At 25.7% G+C, this 26,121-nt stretch overlaps 1 protein-coding gene across 1 annotated transcript in view; it reads left to right on the top strand.

The window, feature by feature from the left end:
* LOC145843903 (uncharacterized) overlaps positions 1–24,470 on the top strand; it is a 31,253-nt gene extending 6,783 nt beyond the window's left edge. Inside the window, exons 4-15 of the mRNA XM_082951174.1 lie at positions 818–920; positions 2,701–2,825; positions 3,695–3,795; positions 5,324–5,978; positions 6,232–6,368; positions 9,191–9,252; positions 10,186–10,225; positions 11,988–12,334; positions 16,960–17,195; positions 19,861–19,929; positions 22,809–22,979; positions 23,263–24,470. Coding sequence (XP_082807300.1) covers positions 818–920; positions 2,701–2,825; positions 3,695–3,795; positions 5,324–5,978; positions 6,232–6,368; positions 9,191–9,252; positions 10,186–10,225; positions 11,988–12,334; positions 16,960–17,195; positions 19,861–19,929; positions 22,809–22,979; positions 23,263–23,808 — 2,592 coding nt within the window. The 3' untranslated portion in view covers positions 23,809–24,470. The remainder of the gene's footprint in view (positions 1–817; positions 921–2,700; positions 2,826–3,694; positions 3,796–5,323; positions 5,979–6,231; positions 6,369–9,190; positions 9,253–10,185; positions 10,226–11,987; positions 12,335–16,959; positions 17,196–19,860; positions 19,930–22,808; positions 22,980–23,262) is intronic.
* Positions 24,471–26,121: the final 1,651 nt, after the last annotated feature.

The raw sequence follows: 26,121 nt of genomic DNA, 5'->3' as shown, positions 1-26,121 counted from the left end.
AAAAAACCTATCATATAATTAAGATTTTTGTCATCATAAATTTTTTTTGATTAAAAATCACATTTAAAGTAACTTTAAAGTATTTTCTCAATATTTTTTTACTATTTAACACAGTATTTTAAATAGAAAATAACTTAAAACTAAAAATAGACCCAAAAATGTGTACTTTTAAAAACCTGGAAGAAATTTGGAAAACCTGGAAAAAAATTTGAAAGAACGAGTGGCAACCCCGGATTGAGTAGTGAATATAAATTCATGTTTTCTAATACTGTAAGTTTCTTCGTAGACTGATATTATTAATAAATGTGCACCTGTGTGCAAGGTAAGTTTTGGGAAACACTGATATGATTAACAATTTATAAAGATATGTTAGACAGACTGCTGGTGTTTATAACAATTGAAGCTAAACGTGTTTTTTAAAAGTTTATTGTAATGTTGTTTTTTAATATAACCTTTCACCCCACACCTTATGTTAAGAAGGATAGTAATTTTTACCTAGTTTTATTTTTTTAATTAATTTTTACTTTTACATATAGGCTCCACCCTAACGGCCTATACAGTAGAGATTAGTAATTTAAACAGTTTTTTTTATAATTTGTTGATATTTATTAGTTTTTAACATCATGTAGGCTCCACCCTAACGGTCTATACAGTAAAAATAAGTAATTTAAACAGTTTTTTTTTCATAATTTGTGGTATTTATTAATTTTCAATGCCTTATAAGTGCCACCCTAACAGCATATCTAGTAAAAATTAGTAATTTTAATAGTTGTTTTTATAGATATTTTTATATTAATTAATTTTTAACATCATGTAGGCTCCCACCCTAACCGCATATGTGACTTTCTCCAAACAAGATGAGGCTTTGCACGCCGTCAAAGAAGTCAATAACGTGGAACTGAAGGGAAAAACTCTCAAAGGTGAGATTTGCCAGCATGAATGAAGTGGTTTTCGGTAAAACAGTTTTTTATGAAACCTCAGATTTGCACAGGGTCTCAATCAGGAAGTCCTAAACCCTAACCATCTTGAGTTCTTTTACCTCATACCTAATTTTTTTCTACAAATCCCATAACCTTAAATCATATACCACTTTTTTACTTCAACACTCAAGCCCTAATCTCAACTGTGACCTGCTAGTATAAGTTCCTAAACTTCAAAATTAAACTTTTAAACTTTGTTTAAGTTTTGTATGTTAAATCTAAGTTTTTCAGTCATATTGTTTCCAATAACCTTAAGACCTTAATTAAACCACAAAATTTTACCCAATGTCCCTGAAAACACCCCGTGCAAATCTGAGTTACCGAAACTAACGGACTGTTGGTAGTCTTCCGTTACCAAAGAGTAATTATGTTCAATGAGTTCTTATGAGAACAATGACTTTGTATTGCAAAGAGTTCTTATTTACAAGAGAACAAGGATTTGATGAAAATTTAAACTCCCTTTTAGTTCAAAGTTATGGTTGGTAGAACACTTTAAGGACACTCTGGGTTGCTCCAGCTATTTTTAACTTTTTGAAATCTCAGGATAATTTTGAACTTTTAATAAAAATATCATTATAGTTTAAAGTCTTCTTGAACACCTTACGACATGTTCTAGACCTAGAATGAGATTCAATTGGTTTAGTTTCAATGTTTTGTTAATTTATTACCAATTTTGTTGAAAAACTTTATTTTTATTTAAAGTAAAAAAAAAATTAAGGATTAGAAAAAACTCAGGATGACTAATAACAGTTTGAGGTCACTCAGGACAGTTTTTTTGACAAAAAGAATGGCAGCCCCGATAAAAGTAGTTGAAAACAGTGAACAGAGAAATTCGACCTTCAAAGTTACAAGGTTGCCACAAATTCAACAAGTTTATAAATTTGAAAACCTCAGACTACATAATATATATTTTTCTTAAATCTCAGGGTAGTTTTTAAAAATTCGTTTATTATTGTGTTAACATTCTCCAAATATTAGGTCTTTTTTGTTATTATTTGTTTCTCTTTAGGTGATTGAGCTTCAAGTGTTTTCATCTCAGGGTAGTTTTTGGTTGCTCAAGCATTTTTTCTTCAAAGAAAGGCAACCCTGAAATCAACTTTAATGATTGTTTTCGGGGCTCAGATTTTTTAAAAGTTATTTTTTTAAAGGAACTTGGTTTCTGTAACTTCTGGAAAGTTCTATTTAAAGCTAAGTTTTTTATTTTTTTACCATTAACACGGTCATCAAATTGAATGTTTCTTTTTAAATTTCAAGCGTTGGCAACCTTAGTATATCATACAGGTAGTTTTTTTCTAATTCAAATAAATATTTTGTGCATTCGATGACACTGCAATATGTTAATTACAATTCTTTCTAACTATTTAATATTCCAGTACCATAACTTCAAACTTTGTTGACTTGTTATATTCGTTTCCAGCAAGCCTTGGAACGACAAAGTACCATGGCCTGGTGCATTCTAAACACTTTTCATTCTAATCAAATTTGTTTAATTATACTTCTTAACAACTGTACTACGATATGGTACCATACTAGAAACTTTAAAAAATGTAACTAATTATTGATATATTTGTGCAGCAAACCTTGGAACGACAAAGTACCATGGCACATGTGCATTCTAAAAACTACATCAAGTTTTATTAATTATAATTTTTGTTCAACAATATGGTACCATACTAGAATTGCTTTTAAAATGTAACTAATAATTGATATATTTGTGCAGCAAGCCTCGGAACAACAAAGTACTGCAGCACGTGGCTGAAAAACCAAACTTGTCAGAAGCCAGATTGCATGTATTTACATGAACACGCCCCAGCAGAAGCCAGTTTCACCAAGGAAGATATGAATGTACGTTTGTTTATTATATTTAATTAATAAAAAATTTCATCCATTTACACGATTATGCGGCCCCTGAAGCTAGTTTCACCAAAGAAGAAATGAATGTACGTTTGTAATAACATAATTAATTTTATAATTTTTTTACGTATTTTGATAAATAAGCTGTCCCAGAAGCCAGTTTCACTATTAACATCTAAATAGTTGAGAAATATTTTTATTTTAATAAATTTCAAAATGAAAAGGGCAAAAAATAAAAGTTATGTTTGTTTCATTATTAAAATTTAATGTATTATAAATAATTTAAATTATTTTGTAATAGTAATTATTTCGGCCATCAGTGTTTGTTTATTGTACTTGCTTTAAATTAAGTGTATTAAGAAAACCAATAGATTTCAATGAACTTGCTTTTTGGCGAGTTCAAGTTTTGCCAAAGGGTATATGAACATATTAATGAATGTTTGATGTATTATTCATATTGAAAATAATAAGTTTCAGTAGTAAATCCAAATACTAATACAGATGGTATATTTGTTTTAGTATGCATATATGTATTTTAGTCAACTAAATTAATATTAATTAAATTTGTATATGTACCGAGTTCAAGTGCTTATTTGCTATATATATATATATAATTTATCTTAAAGTTTTGAATATAAGTTTATTTTCTTTTTCTCTTTTTGTGTTTCCTTTAAGTGGCTCAGGTTTTGATGCCTGAGTGCAACATTGAACAATAAACAATATAATAATAGTAATAATATACCTGTCAAAATTTGAATGTATTAAAGTGTATTGTCTATTAGTATTGGGTTAAAGATAAAAGTTTTTAATATATAAGTATAGTAGATTATTAATAAATAATTGAATAATAATTTTATCAGATGGAAAAACACAAAATATACGAGAAAAAATTAATGGATGAAATGATTGAACGAAACAAAAAAGAACAAAATAAAACTAAAAATGTGGAAGTTCCTTCGACGTTAGTTATTAATGTTATAATAAAATTTTATAAAAAAATATAAAATTGTGTTATAACCCAAAGCAAAGTCATTCAAAGCATTGTATAATTATTTTGTTTTGTAAAAAGTATTTAAAATACTTTAGTCGATTATTTTAAACTGATGAAGTTTAAGTTAGTTTTAAAAAATTGTTCTTGAATGTCGCATACACAAGGTTAGTTTTTTTAACAAGTGGCTACAGTTCCTATAAAATAATGAAAAATCAAATACAATCTAAATTCCCATATTTGTAAACCTTTACAAACATTATTAGGTAAACTTATTTGTTTTTCTAATAGAACTAGGTCAATAAATGCAAGAAGTTACGTCAGACTAATTTTAAAAACACTGGAAAGTACCATAAAAAAGTGCTAAAAGTAGTAATTTTTCTAAAAAGGAAGTTAATTTTAATTCTAGTAACATGAAACTGTTAAATTTTTTTATGGCTTTTGTAGTGGATTTATGACCAGATGAGAATATTGATGTTGTAGCCTTTTAAACTTGATAGTTTAGAAAATGCAAGAACTTTGAAAAAAAATCATCAAGAATAGTGTTTGACTATTTCGTAGTGAGAAATATGTGAATAAGTAGTTAAAACAAATTTTGGTTGTTTTTTTAAATTTATTTTTAAATAGTTCATCAATTGAAAAAAGACAGAAAAAGTTATGATAACCGAAAATACAAGTTTATTATCAAAGTTAAATTATCTTCAATGCAAAAATAGGCAATAATTTAAATATTTCACATTTAAACCTGGAACGCATTAATTACAAAAATAATGCTAACAATTCAATATGATGTAAAGCTTGAATACTACAAAATCAGATCAAGAGTTAAAGTATTTCAGGGTTTTAGTAAAATAAATAATAATTATTTTTTGTAATTAGCTTGAATATTTTATAAAACTTGATATTAGGGTGTAAAAATTTCTCATTTCGTAAATTGTTCATCAAACCAACTTTATATGTTTCATGAGTTTATGTAAAAATTTTATCAAGGTATCAATATTTATTTACATGTTTTAAGTATTTAACTTAATACAGTACCAGCTAATATCGATAATTTAAAAACAATTAATTTGTAAAGGAAGTAGGTGAAATTGTTTCCGCGTAATTTAGTTTATTAGTTATTTAATTTAATTTAACTTTGTTTTGTTTGGTATACAAACACAGTATTTATTGTACTTTTTTATTAGATAAATTACTGTACAGTATGCTAAAGTTTAAATTTAAAATCATTTTGCTTATTTGATTAAAAAATTAAAAGCCACACCAACCTTAAATGATTAAAAAAATTAAAATCATAAAATTGAATAATAGATTAAAAAAAAATTCCACTGGCTCGCAATAATATTAATTTAGTTTAGACTTGTTTCCTACCTTGCAAATTTATTAACTTGTAAAGTAAATACGACATTAATGGCAAAATGACTAATAGCAACAAATTTGAAATATATTTAAAGAAAATGAAATTAAATTAAAATACTTAATAGTTCAATTCTACCAACAGGTCCAGACCGGCCTCCACGCGAACAGTCAAATCTTCACAATCCGGAACGAACTTACATGGCAACCTGAGTTCCCATGGCAACAGCTCGTGCAGGAACTCCCCCGACAACCAGCGACGCACTCCCCAGCGACGCACTCCCCAGCAACCCGTCACCCAGCAGAACAGTTACTATGGCGACAAGGAGGACCCGTTCGACGATTGCGAGCTCTCGGAAAACGAGGAACCCCAACCCAAAAAGAAACCCCCCACGAAAGAAGTTGTCACGGAAACGAAAACGGAAGAAGAAAAAGTGAAAAATACCCCGAACAAAAGCCACACAGAAACAACAAACAACAGCGTGAAGGTTCAGGTGACCCACAACCCTCTGACCCAAAACACAAACGCCCAGAATTCCTCCCAACAAAATCTTCCACAAAATCCCCAACACAATCCCCTACAAAACTCCCTACCAACACAAAGCAACCCGCAAAACCCCTTAAACCACATAGAAAATTCCCAACCGAACCCCCTGCAAACACACGTCCCAACAAATCACAACCCGCCCCAACAAAATCCCCCGACGCGGAACCTGATAGAAGGAAACTTAATAAGTAGCGCCGTGGACAAACTAATGAGAAAGGAGCCCCAACTGGAAGTCAGTTCCATAAATGTTGAGGTTAAAAATTATTGATTGCTTTAAACAGTAAATTTTTAAAACCTTAAACTTACAATAATTATTTTTTTAATATTTTAAGCGTAGAAAAATTATATTTTTTTTTTGTTTCTTAAGTTTTGTAAAGCTTTAAAAGTTTTTTTTAAATTGAAATCAAATTAAATACAGTCTATATATTTTAATAAGGTTGAAATGAAACCCATAAAAGCTTGATGTTCCTGATATAAATCGTATTTATTATTAAATTTAATTCAAGGTTGAAAATGTACCAAACGGAATAAACGTTCCCAACGGCATTAACGTTCCTGACATAAACAATTTTATATTCGACGCCGACTTCACAACAGCCAAAACGAAAGGATCCGATCGGTTGTTCGGACAAAACCTATCCAGGTTTGTTGAAATATTAAATAAGATATTTATTAAAAAAACAGTTATATACAAAGATTAACGGTAAAATAAATAAATAAATAAATAGTGAATTTAGTTATCATGTAAGTAAATAAGGTTGTTTGGACAAAATCTGTCCAGGTTTGTTGCCTTTTTATTGAAGTTAATTCATCTGAAAAATATTAAGTTGTATTTAAAGAATAACAGTAAAAAGATAAATAATGATTTTAGTGTATACATTAGTAAATAAGGTTGGTTGGACGAAACATACCCAAGTTAGTTTTTGGTATTTTTTACACCGTTTTATGAAATGTTAGGGTTAATGTGTGAATGAGTTTTATGCGATAGAAGTAATGAGAGCAGAGATAAGTTATACAGTAGTTAAAAATGTTAATTTGTATTAAAAGATTAACAGTAAATAAATAATGATTTTAGTATATATTTAAGTAAGGTTGCTTGCAAAAAACTTATCCAAGTTTTTTTTCTGTTTTTTTTCACATCGTAACGTATAATATTAGGGTTAATGTGTGGATAAGTTTTGACTTGTGCGATAGGAATAATGAAAGCAGAGATAAGTTCAGGGTTAAAAAATCTTGAAACCTGGAAAAACCTGGAATTTTCAACAATTTTTACAAATTAACAAAAAAAAATCGGCGAAAGTCTGCAGAACAGAAGTCCGGACTTTCGTTTGCCGTGAGACAAGCTCAAATATTAATAAAAAACCTGGAGAAAATTTGCCAAAGACATTTGGCAACCCTGAAATAGTTATATAGAAGTTGGGTGTAACTGTAATTAGCCAGAAAATAAATTAATTTTTTTGTTATCATCAAAAAATTTTTAATCAAAAAACACATTTGAAATAGCTTTACAGTATCTTTTCATTTTTTTTATACACTAACACAGTTTTTTACCTTAAACTTAACTTTAAACTATAAATAGACCCAAAAATGTGTACTTTTAAAAATCTGGAGAAAAATTAAAAAACCTGGAGAAAATTTGCCAAAGACATTTGGCTACCCTGAGATAGTTAAATAGAAGTTGGGTTTAACTGTAATTAGCCAGAAAATAAATTTAGATATAAATTAAACTTTTTCACTTGGTAAAAGTAAAAATATATATGTGCTTTAATATGTTGAATGAATCTTTTAGAGTAAGTGAAAAGTTGGCATTATTTCTAAGCTTTTGTCTATATTATATTTAAAACGTATTGAAAGCTAACAATAAAAATAAAACAGTTTTAAGAAAGGTTTAATGTTTGTTAAAATTAACTGAACAAATTTAAGAAAAAAAAAATAAAAATAAAAATATTTTCCTAGTTTGTGTTAAGTTTTTATTTTTATATTTATATAAGATTAGAAACACAATATGGTTTTTATTTCCTTTTAAATGCATTGTATAGTTCTTTTTTTCTAACTCAATTAATCATCCTTTGTTATTAGGATGTTATTAGTAATTCACCCTAACTCGCTCATTAAACTTTGAAAATATAACTTGTCTATATTTTTTGTGAAAAATTAATTGTGAAGTTAAAATATTTAAATCTGGTTTTTGAAATTCTGTAAAAAAAAGGTATTGAAAGTTAAGACAAAGAAACAACTGTAATTTTTTATTTGCCACTTGAGAGTTAATAGTTTGAAATGAACTTTGTTTCCTGAAAACGTGTCGATTTATAATAGTTAATGTAATAGTAAGACTTACTAAATTGATGTCTACTTACTAAATAAATATTATATAAAAAACATTCTAAAACTCTGGCCTAATTTAAGTAAAAGCATAATTTGTGAATTATATGAGCTTCCAAACTATAAATTGTGATAGTGAAAACATTATAAGTTGAAGTAGATTTATGTTTCTTGAAAACGTACCGGATTAATATAGTATTTGGTTATTATTATTTGGAAATTTTATAAGCCATACTTTTTCTGATGAGTTGTGTTAAATATAATGCTTTTAAGAATTCATTTTGGCCTATATTAAGTAACATCCTATAAAATTTCAAGATTAATTTAAATATTAAGATAAATTTATTTCCTTATAACATTTGTATTAAGCATAACACTGGAAATTTTTTATTAATTTTAATTGTAGAGTTTTATTGTAGAATTTTATTGATTTATTTTCCAGATGTGATACGGTTTTTTTGTAGTTTTATTTTTTATTGTAGTTTTTTGTTTTACTGTTTTTAATTTTTATAGAGGCTGATTTGAATGTACTAAAAAAATATATTATACAAAGTTGTAATGGTGGCTTCGTATTCATATGGTTATTTTTAGAATAAATTAATTTAAGAACATAAATTTTCTATTAAGAAAAGCTCTGTAAATAGTTTTTCACTTCCTTCTTGACAATTTATGTTTTTTACATAAATTTTCAACCCTAGATTTAATTCTTTTTCCGGATAGTTTTTACAAGTAAACTATATTGTGAACGGAAATAAAATGAAACTAAATATATATTGTATATAACAAGTGAATAAGTTTAGATGATAAAGTTATAAGTAACAAGATATATAATTATAAGAATATAAATGTGTTTAAACTGGTTAAAAGTTCCAAATATCGTACATTTATCATTTTCTACCTACAAAATATTTTATTCTTAATGTTTTGTTTTCAAAATAACTCAAATTGTGTTAATATTTTTTTTATTTTTATGTAGAAGTACTATAAATAAATTCACAATAGTATAACAATTTTAGAAATTAAGTGTTAATTAAGCGCCTCAATTAGTTTTTTCAAACTAATTTTTCACAATTTTTTAAAAAATAATTAAGTTATTTAAAGAATTTAATATGTTTTATTAATTAACAATTATTTTTTACACAGACTCAACGAAAATAGTCAACTAAATTCTTTACATAGTTCACACACAAATAGTCAATTACCCTGTAAGTTAAATTATCTATTTAAAAAATGTTTATTTATTTAAGTTAAGTTAAGTTTGTCTTTTTTTAAGGTTTTAATTTTTAAAGTTAATGATGATAATTATTATTTATATGAATTTTTTAAAGTTGAAAATAATTTTTTTTGTAAAATTAAATTTATAAGTAAGTTAGTTAGTATTAGGTTATTCAACTTATAAATTATTACTATAAAAACAAATCTTAAATATACTTAAAATCTTTATGTTCTTTATAGTTTATTTTAATTTAAGCTTACAAAAGTTTTTTGGAAAAAAAAAATTGAAACTAAACTTTTTTGTTCCAATTAAGAAATGAAAAGAGTGTTGTAATTAAATTTATATCTGATGAATAATTTTGAAAATTGACAATTTGTTTTAATAACCTTTTATAACCAGGCCATTAAAAATTAAACTGAATTATTTTGAGAAGTACAAATTCACTACTGTGTAAAAACTTGAAACATTATTGCAAAAATTATTTTTAGTTGCAATTTTTTCACATGCACTTAATGGGTATTTGAACATGAAAAAATATACTACGTTTCAACTTTTAAACATGAGAAAATACTTTGTAAATATTCGCTTGAATTCTCAAAGTTTTCTCAAAAGTTTTTTTGTTATAAGTGCATTGCAAACATACAAAATGCTTTTGTTTCAACAAATATGATTTCATCCAATTTGTTTTTTTTGTGTAAGCTAAAATGCAAATTGTGGTTTCTTTTTCTAAAAATAGATCTCTTATAATTTAATAGAAATAATATTTAAAACTTATGTTTCGTACATTTTTAGATAATAGTTATGTTAGAACTAAATTTCAAAAATTGTTTAATCAAACTTTTCTTAATTATTCTACTTAACTTTTTAATAAAACTTGTACTTTTATGTGATTTTGGAAAATAAACCAACTTTTTTTTTTCAGACCCGACAAACAGTTCTTTTAGTTTCGAAAGTTTAATTAGGTAAGTTTTTTTCTCTAGTATTCAGTGTTGCCAAAAAACCTGGAATTTGATTAAAAAAAACTTAATATTTTTAACAGAATTAATAAAAAACCTGGAGTTTTGAAAAAACAAGTCATTAAAAATCTTTGAAAAACCTGGAATTTTAAACAATTTTTACATGAAAAGTAGTTAAATTTCGATTGGACACTAAACATTTGAAGAAGCCTTAAGATAACTGTTCAATGTTGTTATATTATTTAACACAGTTTTTACCTTAAACTTGGTTTAAAACTAAAATCAGACCCTAAAACGTGTATAATAAAAACCTGGAAAATATTTGAAAAAACATTAACAGCCTTTAGTATTATAAATTGTACTAATACTACAATTATAAACATAAAAAATTAAAGTAAAGGTTTTGGTAAGTTTGTTATTGATTTAAATTTTAAATGTAAACTTTGTTATGATATTTTATAGTCAAACACGTTTAACGTAAAACTTTTGTTTTTAGTTTGAAAAAAAATTCACAAATTGTTATAAAACAACAAAAAGTTTTTAATGACTTCTACCTAATTACAGCTAATAAATTACCAGTTTTTTGAAATTCCATTAATTAAAAGTTGCACGATGTAGACTCAAACATGATAATATAAAACATTTACTTTTTATAAATAAATTTATAAACTATAAGCTTAAACAGTTAAAATTCATAATTTTCAGTCGTAAATAGTTTTTTAATTAAAAGAAATAAGAAGTTTAGTCAAAAAAAAAGTAACGGTTATATAATTTAAACTCATGTTGAATTGGTTCATGAAAGAGCACTTAAATAATTTTTTTCCATTTACGTGTTAAAAAGTAAAATTACACGAAAAACATTTAGTTTTCATTTTATCAAATTTTATAAAACAATAAATCAATTTCCGCCTGACTTGTTGTTTTAGTAAAACCCTTAAACAATTTTTAAAAGATAAAGTATGTTTATAAAAAAAGTTAAATTAACAAAATTTTATCTTTCAAAATTTGGACATCAGAATTTTAAATCTAAAGTTTTATAGTTTAAAAATTTTTCAATTAAATTTCAATACAGCAAACGCAAACAGCTGTTATTTATTGGTTCTCGCTAATTTAATATTTGAAAAATGCGGAAAATTTTGTAAATACTATTGCTAAAGTTCAGTTAAAGTTTATTACCAATACGTAATAAAAATTAAACTTTATTTTTTAAACTCAAGTTCAAAATTAGCTTGAGTTTCGTACTCTTTATAAAACTTTGTTTTTATTAAGAATAGTAATAACTTACAATGCTATTTCAAGCAAGCAAACGAAAATGCTGCTTTTTAATTCTAAAAAAACAATTTATTCCTTACTGTATAATTCAATTCACGTATAGAACTCAATACAGCTTCAGACTGATGTTTAAAAGCTGAAAAAAAAATTATTATAAAAAAAAAATTTGGATTGGTTTGTTTAGGATTACAAAAAGTTTTCTTTTAATTATTCAAAGTATCTTATTCAGTTTTTGTCTCACTCCAGATATTCTTTCCAGTTTTATCATAAAATCAGGGCAACTCAGGCTAGTTTTGACCTCTTAAGCTGCCTTTTTTTACCTAAAATTGAGGCAACCCTGGTACATAAAAAGAAGTAAATACCATTGTATAGCTTAAAATTCAAAAATAATATCAATATCTGTACTTAATTCTATTATTATATTTATTAAATCTACAATAAGCTACAAAAATTAATTCTTACTTGTTTTTAACTAGGAATAATAATATTTCAACAGGCAAACAAATTCTAACGACCCCAACACGTTACTTAGCAACAATCCCTTAAATCCGGACCCCTTGAGAAGCAACAATCCCTTACACAGCAACAACACAATGCATAGCAACAATCCCTTAAACCCGGACCCCTTGAGAAGCAACAATCCCTTACATAGCAACAACACGTTGCATAGCAACAACCCCTTAAACCCGGACCCCCTGAGAAGCAGCAACCAAATCCCAAATTTTTTCAACAACAACCAAACTAGTCAATTCGAACAGTTAGCGGCAAATAGGAAAAATAATGACTTTTGGAACAATTCCACGAGTTTCAACGAATTAAATAGGCAAAACAACACTTTATTAGGTTGGTTTGTTTGTTTTATTTGGTTGCAATTGAAATAACATTCTGTAAGTAAATAGTATATATATATTTTTGAATATCTTATAATTGATACAGAAAAATAGTTTATTAGTTTAGTTGTTGTAATTTTGTAACTTTCACAAGTATTAGTTTTATTAAAGATAAAGAAATAACAAGTACAAATTAAAAAATTTTAACTTTTTGCAAGAAAAGTTTTTAGGATCTTTGAAAATGTTAATAACTAAATACACAAGTAAGTAAAGTTCACTTTAGTTATCAGCTTAATAAAGTTTTGTGTGTAACTAAAAGTATTCCATGTTTACAAATCTAAATAAATTATAATTTTAAACTGAAACAAGTCTTTTTTACCTACTTGGTAAAATTTTATTCAAGAAGTTAACTAGCCCATTGGTATTTGAAGTTGTATAAACTTAACTTGGTAGTTATTTTTATGCATTATTAACCATAGCTTGAAAAATAATCGAACCGTTTAATTACATATACAATAAAAGCTTTACTTTTGTCTGTCCATTAAAATTTGTACAATTATTAGTTGTTTTTCAGGGTCTTTTAGAATACAGTTATTAGATTAACAATTGAATTTAATACATATACAGTAAAAAATGTATTGTTTGGGAGAGCCATTAAAATGTAGTGAAAAATTTCATTGTATGTTTAACTAGTAAATAAATTGTAAAATTTCATACTAAGTGTTTTTTAGAACATGTTCCACCAGAATAACAATTACTTTAGAAGGTAACATTTAAGGTGTGGATATAAATTAAATTTTCAAATGTAATGCTAATTCGATAAACTAGTATCATTATCCTAAGATTTTATATTAATTTGCATTTTAACTACAAATACATTAGTTTTAAGTAGTGATGTACCGGACCCACAATTTTGTGTCCGGCCGGACCCGGATCCGGACTTTTTTTTCAAGTTAGAATCCGGCCGGAACCGGACCCGGACTTTTTTTTCAAATTAGAATCCGGCCGGAACCGGACCCGGACTTTTTTTTCAAATTAGAATCCGGCCGGAACTGGATCCGGATTTTTTTTTGAAATTAGAATCCGGCCGGATCCGGATATCAGACAAAAATGGCAATATCCGGCCGGACCCGGATAGTGAGTCCGGTACATCACTAGTATAAACTAGCCTGAGTCAGAATGAGGTTTTTAAAAACTGAAAAAAAAAGAACTTTAATCTAATAATAAATAGAACAGCTAGCCACAAGGTTTACAAATTTAGGTGTTATTTACAATTAAAAATCTGAAATCAAGTTCTTGAACAAAATACACTAGAAAATTACCAAATATTGAAAACTAGATCAGCTCAAACTCATTCAAAATTTAAAAGAAAACTAGCCTGAGTTTTTATAAAAAACTAAACTAGCCTGAGGCAGTCAAAGATTTTCTAAAATTCCCAAAATTTTTCAAACTAGCAGGGTTGCCACTAATTAAGTCAATAAAACTAGCTAGAGTGAGTATAAACAAGCCTGAGTCAGAATGATGTTTTTAAAAACTGAAAAAATTACTTTAATCTAATAATCAGTAGAACAGCTAGCAAATGTTGACAATTTGGTAGTAAAGTTGTGGACTGATTGTGGTACACTTAACTTATTAGTACTACCTATCAAAATTAAATCCTACCTTATTTAATTAATATCTAACAAATACTAAATTCTAACTGAGACTACTTTCTATAATCAGAAACGACAGTTTTGAGTGATGAATCTTTTATATAAAACACAACAAGAAATACTAGCATATACAAAATTATTAATTACTTTGGTAACACTTTGAAAACTGGAAGCTACTTAAATCTATATCAAAAAACTTAAAACAATAAACTAAAAATTAAATAAAACTTTTAATAAAGAAGAAACTGTAAAATTTTTAATAAACTAAAACTATAAACCTGGCTTAAATATTTAAACAGTTAAACACCAGTTGAAGTATTAACTTTCAAAACAAAACACTACTTACAATAAGCATTCACAATAATGTTCAAGATATTTTGTTGCTTCAAGCTGCACACCAAACTAACTAACTGCTTACATATTAACTGCCTGTCGTGGTCTGATGTTTTGTTGCATCAGTATTTAGTTTGAAACATTTCGTCATATGATTCTCATTGGCTCGTACATTCAACTTTAATCACTAAAATTAACTCTAAATATTCTCTGAGCTCAACTTTAAACATTAAATAATGCAAGTATTCATTCAAAAGTTTTCATTTTTACAACATATGTAAAGAGTTGCATTTCTGAAATGTTTATCTCATAGTTTAAATGTAAACAAATGTAAATTAGTCACGTGTACAAAATGAGCCAATCACGGTAGGTGTTTAATTTTAACTGACGAAAATGAATCTTATTAATTTACACAGGGTTTGTTTTTAAAAAATACTTTTCAGTATGCTCTATTTTACTAACTAGATCCGGGTCCGGCCGGATCTCAGTTAGGATCCGGCCGGAACCGGACCCGGACTTTTTTTTCAAATTAGAATCCGGCCGGAACCGGATCCGGACTTTTTTTTCAAATTAGAATCCGGCCGGAACCGGATCCGGACTTTTTTTTGAAATTAGAGTCCGGCCGGATCCGGATATCAGACAAAAATGGCAATATCCGGCCGGACCCGGACCCGGATAGTGAGTCCGGTACATCACTAGTTTTAAGTTATAATTGCAAATTGCAAGCTTAAATTTTTAAACAAATTATGCAAGCTGATTTATGCAAATACAGATGTAACAGATGTTTAGTATAAATTATTTTGTATTTAAATTAAAAAAATTGTAGAACTACATAAAATTGATGTTTGCATAATTTTTCAAAACTTAAACTTTGTTTTAACTTCACATTCATATTACTTAAGTAATACCTTAAATAGTTTTGATAAATTTTGACCTTGTTTCTAAATTATAAATGTATTAAGTATTTTAGGTCAATTAGTACTACTTTTTATAGTCTTAAAAATTTTAAACTTATATAAACTTTTCTGAAGCTGTAAATATTAAAAAATGATTTTCTGTATAATTGTATAGATACAACTTTTGTCTAACAATTTAAGTAAAATTATATATTTAATGGAGACTAACTGTTTATGAAATTGAGTTGTTGCTAGTTAAAGTTTCATGTAAAGCGTGATTATAAATAAAATTTTGTATAATAATAAATTAAGCCAAGTATTAGTTGAAACAATTTATGTTATCTTTCAAAAGTAACACCATCTAATTGCATAACAAACAAAATATTTATGTGAAGTGTTCGCGATATAGCACTTTCAAAAATTAATTATTAACTTTTCAAACTTTAGGCGCTTTAAATTTGTAGTTTGTGTAGCAAAATGTAGTAATTTTAAAAATTTAACGACATACAGTTTTATTTTGAATTTTAAGATAATATTTTACTTTTCTTAAGAAGGTATGTTTTGTATACTATATTTTTTTATAGTCAACAATAATCCTTCATAAATTTTAATTTCAGTTTTTGTTACTTTAAGTGATTTTATTAACTTCAAGTATTTAGAATAAAACAAAAATTCTTTTTTTTAGAGACATTAAAATATCTTTAAATTAAAAAAATATTTCTCTTTATAAATCTACAACAGATAGTTAAAAATACTCAAAAAAGCGAGTTTACTTGAAAAAATAAAAACATGAATAGAAAAATTAAGTCATGGTTTCGTACTAAATACTTAACGGGGAAATTTCTACATTACAAAAAAGATTATATGGTTAAAATAGCTTAATAAGAGTTGGATAAATCAAAAAAAATGTCTCTTTTTAATTTAGATTGTATAAAATTGACATATAAAAAATATCCACCGTAAGAGTTTAAAGTTAATTTTATCCATAGTTCAATCATAATACATGTACTTGATCACCAACCATTAAAGTTAATATTGCAGTAGAAGCTTAAAAGGATTAAAACCCAAAATGTTTATGAAAACTAAAATATTAAAAATCATTTGAAACATATTTTAGTTGCCAGCTAGATTATTAACCAACTTTGAACTTTTAAATAACTAAGTATAAGTTTAATAACTAAATTTAAATGTTTGTATTCTAATAGATAAACTCTAACAGTAAACAAAAACATTTTAAAATAAAATTGAATCCAAGTAGTAATATAAACGTCATTATTTTTGCAGACCAGAACTTAAGGCTTTATACATTTATTTTTTAGTTGAATAAATAAATATAAAAATATTTTTTTCAAATAAAATGTATCATTTTGTTTCTACAAATCATCACAATACACAAAGATCACCAAAAAATTTACAATAATAAAAATTCAATAAAGTTTATTTTGAGATGTTCAAAATATCATGAAATTATACTTGTAAATCTTGAACTGAAAGTTGTATACAAATTTTTCTATTACAACTATAAGTTAAAAATCATAAGTTAAATTAAATATTTTGTACAGATCATCAAAATTTACAAAGATCACTAATAGATTTATTTACAACAATAAACATTAGATAAAATTTATTATACCATGAAAAAAATCCTTGTAAATCTTTAACAGTTTGTTAAGAAGTTGTCGATTTCTTAAGATGAAATTTTGTACAGAGATCACCAATAGATTTACATTTAATAAAAAATGTTTGTTTTTAAACAGATCATCAAAACGTACAAAGGTCGCCAATAGATTTACAGCAATGGCGAAACAACCCCATGCCTTTCAACGCCCCGATACCCTCAGGAAAAGCGTTCAACGCCCCCCTACCCTCGGCCAAAACAAATAACAAATACGACGAGTTCACGGAAAGCAACAACAAGGACGACTTTGACAACCTGCTCAACGAAATCAACAAGTTCAACCCCCAAAACGAACAGAACATCACAAACGACAAAGTTGGTTTTGTTAGGAGTTTTATTAAGTTGTATACTTAAGGTTTTATTTCGTGACAATTAGAGTTCTCAACTTGCATTCAAGAAGATAAATATAAGTATTCCGAAGAATTATCTTGTAAAATTGTCTTTCATTTATTAAATATGTTAAGTTATAATATCTCTAGTTGGTTACACATTTAAAAATTTTTACTTTATATACATACATTTACATAAATCTATAGTAATGGTTTTCCACTTCAAAGATATCCACACAACATCTCTTACTTTCATACTTCAATAAGTTTGTTGTAAGTAATAAATGTTTTATAAGTAAGATATATTACGTTAAATAATTTTTATTTATAAAAGGAAAAAAAAGACAACTGAGCAAAATTAAAATTACTCCTAAATATTTGCAATTTTTATATTTTTTACATACCAAATCTATCATTTTCAAGCTGACTTATCAAAAAATATGTTATCATAAATTTAAACAGAAATAGTTTGACATGATTTTTGTATAAACTATAGCCTCATTAAGTATTTCAAATAAAAATAGCAAAATAGACAAATATCTAAATAACTTGATATCAGGGACTAATTATATAACGAAATACTATCTTTAATTTACGTTACAATAGGTATTAAATTTGTCTGACCCATTATATAAAAAGTTCAACTGTATATTAAGTATATCAAGTTTTTATACATCTATATTTATAATTCAGGTAAAATTTAAAGAGGTTACTGGGTTAGATATATTTTCTGAAAACTAACTTTGTTTTTAATTTTGTGTCAAAAGCATGATATTAATTAATTGATGTTTTTAGTTGAAGTAAGAGACCAAAATAAGATAAACTTGTTTATAATAGAATTTATTGTGAACAAGAAAAAATAGAATAATAAATAAAAAAAATCTTGTATCTATTTTTTGACATTAAACTTTAATTTTGAATAATTTTCACTGAATTAATTTATCCACACTATCCTTGAAAAAACTATACTTAAAATAAATAGTTGAAAATTTTTTCATCTAACTTAGTTTTAAGTTTTATGATAAATACAAATAGATTTCTAATAAATTTATTTATAGTTACGTTAGTGTAACGTTTTATAAATTCAATTTTGTTATAAGTATAAATAATTTTCCAATAAATCTATCCATACATTAATATATTTTCTATAACTAAATTTGTTCAAATTACATTGACATAATTATAATTCAAAAATAGAATTGGAATTTTTTTAAGCTAAATATTTTTTGGTTAATTTATGTTTTATTATGAATATAAATAATTTTCCAATAAATTTATCCATTCATTGACTGCACTTCAACTTTTTTGTGGCTTTCAACAAGTATCATTTTCACATGTACTGAATTAAAAACGTTACATTTGCCTTTTTTTATTTATTTCACTTTTAACTTTGCAAGTAATATTTAGTTTTATTTTAAAGTAAAACCTTATTTAAATTTCAAGAAAAAATCTGTCATTGTTATCAGTTTATGGTTTATTTTCAGAATAGTATAATAACTGTTTATATAATAAGTTACTATAAAAAAAACATTATTTTATTCACAATAATTTTACTTATACACAAGTTTATCTTATTTTTACTTTCTTCTACTAAAAATATTAAGTAAACACAGTAACTTATTATCATAAAAGACTAACAAAAATATATTTCGGGGTTCACCAAGTAAAAATTTATAATTATATATTATTAACTACAAAATCAAATAAATAGTTTTTCACAGATAACAAATAAATTGAATATTGTATTATTACAAATGAATTTATTAAGTATTAACTGCATTTAAACTTTTGTTTTAACCAGTAAGTAGCGAATGAAGATAAGTAGTTCTAAAGTATATTTTGTTTAGTTGTTAAAGTTAAAAATAACAAAGTTGTTTACAATGTTATCATGAGTGTTACAACTTGAAACAACAAGATAAAAATAAGACAAATTTACTTAATTAAATTGAAGTGATAAAAAAAGACAAAACTATTTTTATAAATTGAAGTCACAAAAATAACACAAAAGTGTTTTAAGAGAACTTTAATGAAAATTTAAAGTGAGACAAATTTATTTTAATAAATTGAAGTGATAAAAATAAATCAAGTATATTTTTACAAATAACAAATAAATAGTGTAAAATCTTGAATAAATTAATAGAATATTGACTGCAACAAAACTTGAGATAAAATTAAGACAAGTTTATGTTTACAAATAACAAATAAATAGTGTAAGACAAAATTATCTTAACAAATTGAAGTGCTTCTTAAGTGCAAGTATTAACTTTATTTGAGCCTCCAGCAATTTGCTGCGTTTTTTCTCAAGTTAAATAAAGTTCACTTTTAACATTACAAAAGTTATATAGTTGTTAATTTTCAAAATGTTATCAATATGTGTTGTAGTTTATTAAACAAATTTTAATTTATTTTATTAGCTTAAATTAAAAAAATTAAAAAAAAGGTATTTTTGTAAACTTGCTCAAAAAACTTTTCTTAAGATAAAATATATAGATAGTTTTACAAAAAATACTGTTTAACAAGTTTTTAGAGAACTAAATAAGAGATTAAACAAATGTATTTAAAATGCCTATGCCTATATAAATAGTTAAGATTAAAAATTCTAAGTTTTTATACGATTTTTACTTTATAAATATAAAATTTTATTTCTACAGTTTTCCTCACAACTACAAAAACACAACTTCCAACAAAATATAGAAAATCAAAACCGGACAAATGACATGGTAAGACGTTTTTTATTATAATCAAATAATAGTTTTTAATATTATTTTAACTTCCTTTTAAATTGTATATGGCTGAACTTAATGGTAATTATAAATAACATAAAGACAGCCAAGAGGTTATAAAAAGTATGTTTGCTTTTTGAAAACAATCACTTTTTGCTGCAACAAGTTTGTTGTTTTATTTTGATAAGTTAAGTTCTGAATAAAAATTTTAACTTGAGTGCTGAATCATAATGTGGTAAGAAAATATACTAGAGGTTTAAATTTTCTTTAAATTACAAATAAAATATTATTTTTAATTGTTTTTTAATTAAATAATGTAAAACTTCTCTTGTTTTCAATTATTATTAATACAAAGACAGCTTAAGTGTTATAAAAACAAAAAAGAATTACAACTTCTTTCAAACCAAAAAAAACAACTACTTTTTTAAACCATTATTTTTTGCTACAATAAACGTGTGAAAAAAACATCTTAATTTTCTGCTTGAAAATACTTAAGTTACAATTATTTTCCGTGGTTTTATTGTCAAAACATAAAAACCGTTTAATTAATGTAATTAAGACAAAATGAAGCAATTTTTGAGGTCTAATTTTTGGGTAGTACTTGATTTGGTCTGAACTGAAATTACAAAAATAATAACATTGATTATTCGGTTTAACAGTAGGTAATTTTACCAAAAAAAGTGTTTTGAAATTTAAAAAAAATCTGTTAGGTCTATAATATAGTTCAAGTTTGTTTATATATTTTATCCGAGTTATAGTAAGCAATACTCAGCATTTTAATTAACTATGTTGTTGAAAATTGAATCTGTGTTTATTTTTTAAACACTATCTTAAGTTAACAGTGTAAAAATGACAAAAATTTAAAGTGTTTATTTTCTAATAGCTGCAACTTAATTATTGAACAACAAAAAGTTAAGAATTCAGAGTATTTCATAATATTCAATAATAGAACGTTTAAAGATGTTTAATATTATTGCAAAAACAACAAAAGTATAAAAAAACATTTTTCATTATTACTCAAGTTAAGTAGTTTTTAATGTTTCAAGATCAATTAAGAACTTTTTAATCATTTTAATCTGAATCAAGCTACATGTTTTTTTTTACTTCAGAATTTTAAAATACTTTTTTAAAAGAAATGTTAATTGATACATTAAAAAAATCTCAAATTAAAATACAGTTGTAAATACTATGTTTTTTTTAAGCTTTTTTACTATTAGAAATAAATAGTATAATTATTTATCCATTGGTAAAAGTATTTCAATGTAATTAAATAAGGTAATTCAATAGATGAAAAGATATGGAAAACAAAATAATGCTCTATTTTTTGTAATTTTTTGACCTTTATTACTACAAAAACAATTATTTTTGCTGTTTAAACGTCATAAACTGTATAATTGTATTTCATGCTCAAGTATTAATAATTAATATGTCAATTATAACCAACAAAGTTTACCCATATATATTTATGTCAAGCAATAAAATTAATTCAAAAACATAAATAAATGTTAAACTAAAGTGTTTTCATGTAATTTTATAACTCAATTTTTTATCCATGGTTTAAGTAAGTTGGAGTTTTCAAAAAACAGTTCCACATCATTAAACAGCTATTTTGCTAATTGTTCTGAAAAAATTGACTCAGTTAAAATACCTTTTTAATAATTGGTAAATTTTTTCTTTCTATTGTTAAAAAAGTCATTTGATTCAACTATTTGGAATTCTAGGTAAAGGTACATGTTTAAGAAACTATTTGAATATATTTGTTAGGATATATAAGTAGAATCATCAAATTAGTGGACTTTATATGAAATTTATAGTTTATTGTAAATTTAACATTGGCTATTACTAAAATAAGTTTTAGTTCATCTATACACCATAAGTTTAAACCATATTTTTATGCTCTACTTATTCTTCGCACTTTGGAATGTGATAATTATATTTTTGTTATGATAATACTTTAATATGTTACATTCTGAAAAATTATAAATTTTGTTAACTTTTTAGATCAAATTATTAGCTTTATTTTACTCTTTTAATTTTCACAGTTCTTTGTCAAACTTAAATAAATTACAATATAGATTAATTATCTTGATTACAAACCTAAGGAACTCTTAAAGTAAATTGTTAAATTACTTTTTTTTTGTCTAGTTGTACAAATTCAACATAGCCATTATAAGTTGAAATAAAAATTAATATTTATTGATGTAATCTACGAAATTTGACAAAATGTGCTGACTTTGCAAAATATACTTATAGTGTATCATAATGCCTAGTTTTTAGTGTAAGAAAAAAAAAATTATAAATTACATTTCAATTGGAAGAAATAAAAACTTTTTAGTTCAATAACTTGTTTGTTTACATTTTGAATAACTTTTTGTTATAACGTTGCTCAAATTTAATTGCATTAGAAGTTAACAACATTATATTTCTAATAGTACTTTCTAATAGTTGTTTGTATATCTATTCTAGTTGTTTGCTTGTATTAATATTTAGTATCCAAGTAAACATAAGTGAACGCAACCATCTGTAAACTCAAGGTGTAATGCCGACAGGTGCTTACATAATTAGAATATTTGTTCTTGTCATGTAAAATTGCAGTGAACAGACTAGAGTTACTCAAAATCAATTTTATAATCGCCCAGTTTGGAAAAAAATTAAAAAAACAATTCCCCCTTTTTTAGATTGCCCCTTTACAAATTAATTACGCATTTACTTTATGCCCATGACTTACCAAAGGGGCAATGTCGGCCATTTGGGGAACTTTGATATTTACAACATACAATATAATACAGCTATTATTAATTTACTTAGCTGATTAAACTTCTTATAAATTTATACTGTTACCAACAATTAAATATAATTTTAAATTTTATCAACAGTTCAACAATCACAATTCCTTCTTCCAAACGAACAACCCTCAAACGCCCCAACAACAGTTACCGTGGCAACAACAGAACAAACCCCAAACACCCACACAGTGGCAACAAAATAATCCCCTCAACAGAAACTTCCCCTTCCAAGACACCTCCGCCCAGGACTTCCTCAAAAAGGTATTTTAATTAATTGTTTTTATATATATGTATTTTAATCTTTTGTAATTATTTAGTTTATAATTTATTTATTTTAACTAGTTCTTTTTTTGCTTGTTTATTTTAAATATTAGTTTGTATATTTTTTGTATGTTTATGTTTTTATCTCATTTTCAATTTATTTATTTCAAGTAATTCTTTGTTTGGTTTTTATTTAATTGTTTGTTTATCATACCCATCTCTGGTTGTTTATTATGTTTAATTCTTTAAATATATATACTACGTTTGTTTATTATATTTGCAGGTAGCTCCCAACGCCAAGGTAAAATTCGAATCTCACCAAATGTTCTCTCCCCAGCAACCACAAAACACAACGACGGGATTCCCCGACTGGTTCGGCAGCAACCACGGAAACAAGTCGCTTAGCAACCAGATGGGCGGGTTGAACCTGGGCCAGGAAAAAAGTTCCCTTTTTTCGAGCCAATTAAATTCGGCCTTTTCGGAATACCCTAACCAATCACAACAAAGAAGCAGGTTCCAACCGCCCCCGGGACTTCTCGGTCAGGGGAACACCCCGAATCAAAACCAGCAAAAGCTGGGCCAATCGCCGCAGTTCGATCCCGCCATCGTGTCGATGACGCCGAGAAACTTCACAAACCAGCCAATGGCGTTCCAGCAAAACCAAAACCAGGAGCCTCATTGGATGAAGAGCATCGCCAACCTGACCAACGACAGGAGCCCGTCGCCGACGAGTCAGCCAATGGGAGGCCAGCAACGCTTCAACGGTTTCAAAGACGCGCCAATGGCGAGGCAGGAAATCAGAACCGCCAAGGTCCCTCCCGGCTTCTAATTGAAAGTTTTGTTTTAGGGGGTTTTTCTGAAAAGTGCTAAAATTTCATCCACACATTGTTAGTTTACTAAAAAAGGGGATTTTTTTGGGCTTCATTGGGAAGTTGGGATGCAAAAAGTTTCAGTTCTCTTGACCTTGTTTGATGAATAATTTAAATATAAAATTGAGTGTCTCGTTAAGAGCATTCAACAATTATTATAAAAGTCAAACTTTATCAAGTTTTGACTTTTTAATAAAACTAAAGGTCAAAAGAAATGAAATTTTTGACATTTTTAACTTCTAAGTTGTTCCTTTTTTCAACATTTTCAGTAAAAAGTTTGGGGTTCTTTTGAATTACAGTAGGAAAAAGTTTAAATTGTTGCCAACTTTTTAGAAAGCTGCTGTTTAACAAATTAAAAAGTTTAATTAGTTTATTTAATTAATTATTATTAGAAAGTCTCCCGAAACACCGAAAAGTTGCTGAAATTAAAATTCACTTAACTCACTTAAAAATTCTCGGCATCACGTTAAAAATACACGTTTAATAAAAGTTTAAGTTTAGTGTTTAACAAGATAAAAAAACAACCTTTTTGTTTTTTGATGCCAAATTTACATTTTTTTTTCAGTAGGATTGAAAATTTATATTTGTGGTGAAAGTTATATAAAAGTAAAACTCTGCTAATTAACTCACATTGGAAAATAAAGCTATATAAGTTACAAAATAAAACTTGTTTGTTGTCTATATTTAATAAGTCTTATTAAGTTATAATAAAAAAAAAGTTACATAGTTAATATAACTTAAAAACTTAAATATGTAAAAACTAGAAGTAAAGTTGTTCTGTTTTTATTTAATAGATTAATATTAACTATGAATATTTTTTTATATAGTTAATATTACTTAACATTTAAAAAAAGTAAAATTAAAAAATATAATAACTTACATATATATATAAATGATATGATATGTTAGTTGTGTCTATTAGTAAATTTAAAATCAATTAAAAAACTTGAATCAATTTATACTTACAATTTTTTTCTGATAAGTATCAAGGATAAGAATAACTTAGGGAAACTATATAAAACAGTTGATAATTTTTACTATGGAGAAAATTTTAATGTGAAATAGTTGAATAAATAACAATAGACCTTGAAAATAGATAGTTCAATTAGGAATTTATAAAATATAAGTTGATATAAAATTATTGTAAGCTTTATACTAAAATCCTACAAATTAGTTAAGACTAATAATTTTATAATAAGGATATGTATTTGCTAGTTTACAAAACAATATTTAATTTCAATAACTACATTAATTCTGATAATTTAAACTTTTTGTAGTCAACAATTCCAAGTATTATGTATAAGTTAAACTTCATTCAGTGCTGTAGAATATTTTTTTAAATCCTACGTTTAGACAGTTATTTATAAGTTATTGAAATTTTTAAAGTTAATATACTATATTCGAAAACACGTTTTACTGTGGGTTTTAACTGGTTTTGTTTAAATTAAGGGCGTTCAGCTTTTTTTGTAAATGTTTCAAAAATTTGACAGAGATTGAGTTTTTACTTGAACTCAAGTTTTTATTTTTACCATTAAAGATTAATTGGTATTTAGGATTTACCAAGATTTTTCTCTGCTTAAAAATAAAATCCTAAGTTGCTTGATTAAACATTTATTTAAGTGTCTTTAGGTTTTCTATAATTTTTTTCATTTATTGATTACAAACCAGCTTAGTCCTTAGAAAATTTAGATAACTTAAAATTTTAAAACCATTTTATTGCTGTAATAAATAGTTAAGTCAGTTTAATAGCATTAATCAAAAAAGAGATTTTAGAAACACTTAAAGTTTTATTATTGAGTTAATAAAAAACCTAACATTTAATTTCCTATTTAATAAAATACAGCATCAGGACTAAATTTACAAATACGCTTAAGTAAAATAAAATCTTACTGATAAAATAACAAATTTTAGATATTTTACAACTTCCAATGTAGACACCTTTAAGTAAATATAATAGTTTGTTGATATTATACAGTAGTTTAATGTTTTTTAAGCTTTACTTCATAAAAAATTCACAAGTTTATACTAACTTATTAATTCTCAATGTAACTATTTTTTAATAAGACACCTAATATACAAAAAACACAGCCATAGAGTTTAAAAAGTTTCTTATGGAAGGCACAAAAAAATGCAAAATTATCAGTTTAATTGAAAATCTATCTCAACTTTATTAAAAAAAATATTTATTTGAAATTTGTTTAAAAGTTCCTTTCAGTGTTTATGCATGGAATCCTGCAAAAACTATGAAAAGACTGCATAAAAAATATTCCAAA

Source organism: Thalia democratica, chromosome 9 (assembly GCF_965202585.1).
Source record: "Thalia democratica chromosome 9, ktThaDemo2.hap1.1, whole genome shotgun sequence".
NCBI classification, from domain to species: Eukaryota; Metazoa; Chordata; class Thaliacea; order Salpida; family Salpidae; genus Thalia; species Thalia democratica.
This window is presented reverse-complemented; position numbering and strand designations above follow the sequence as displayed.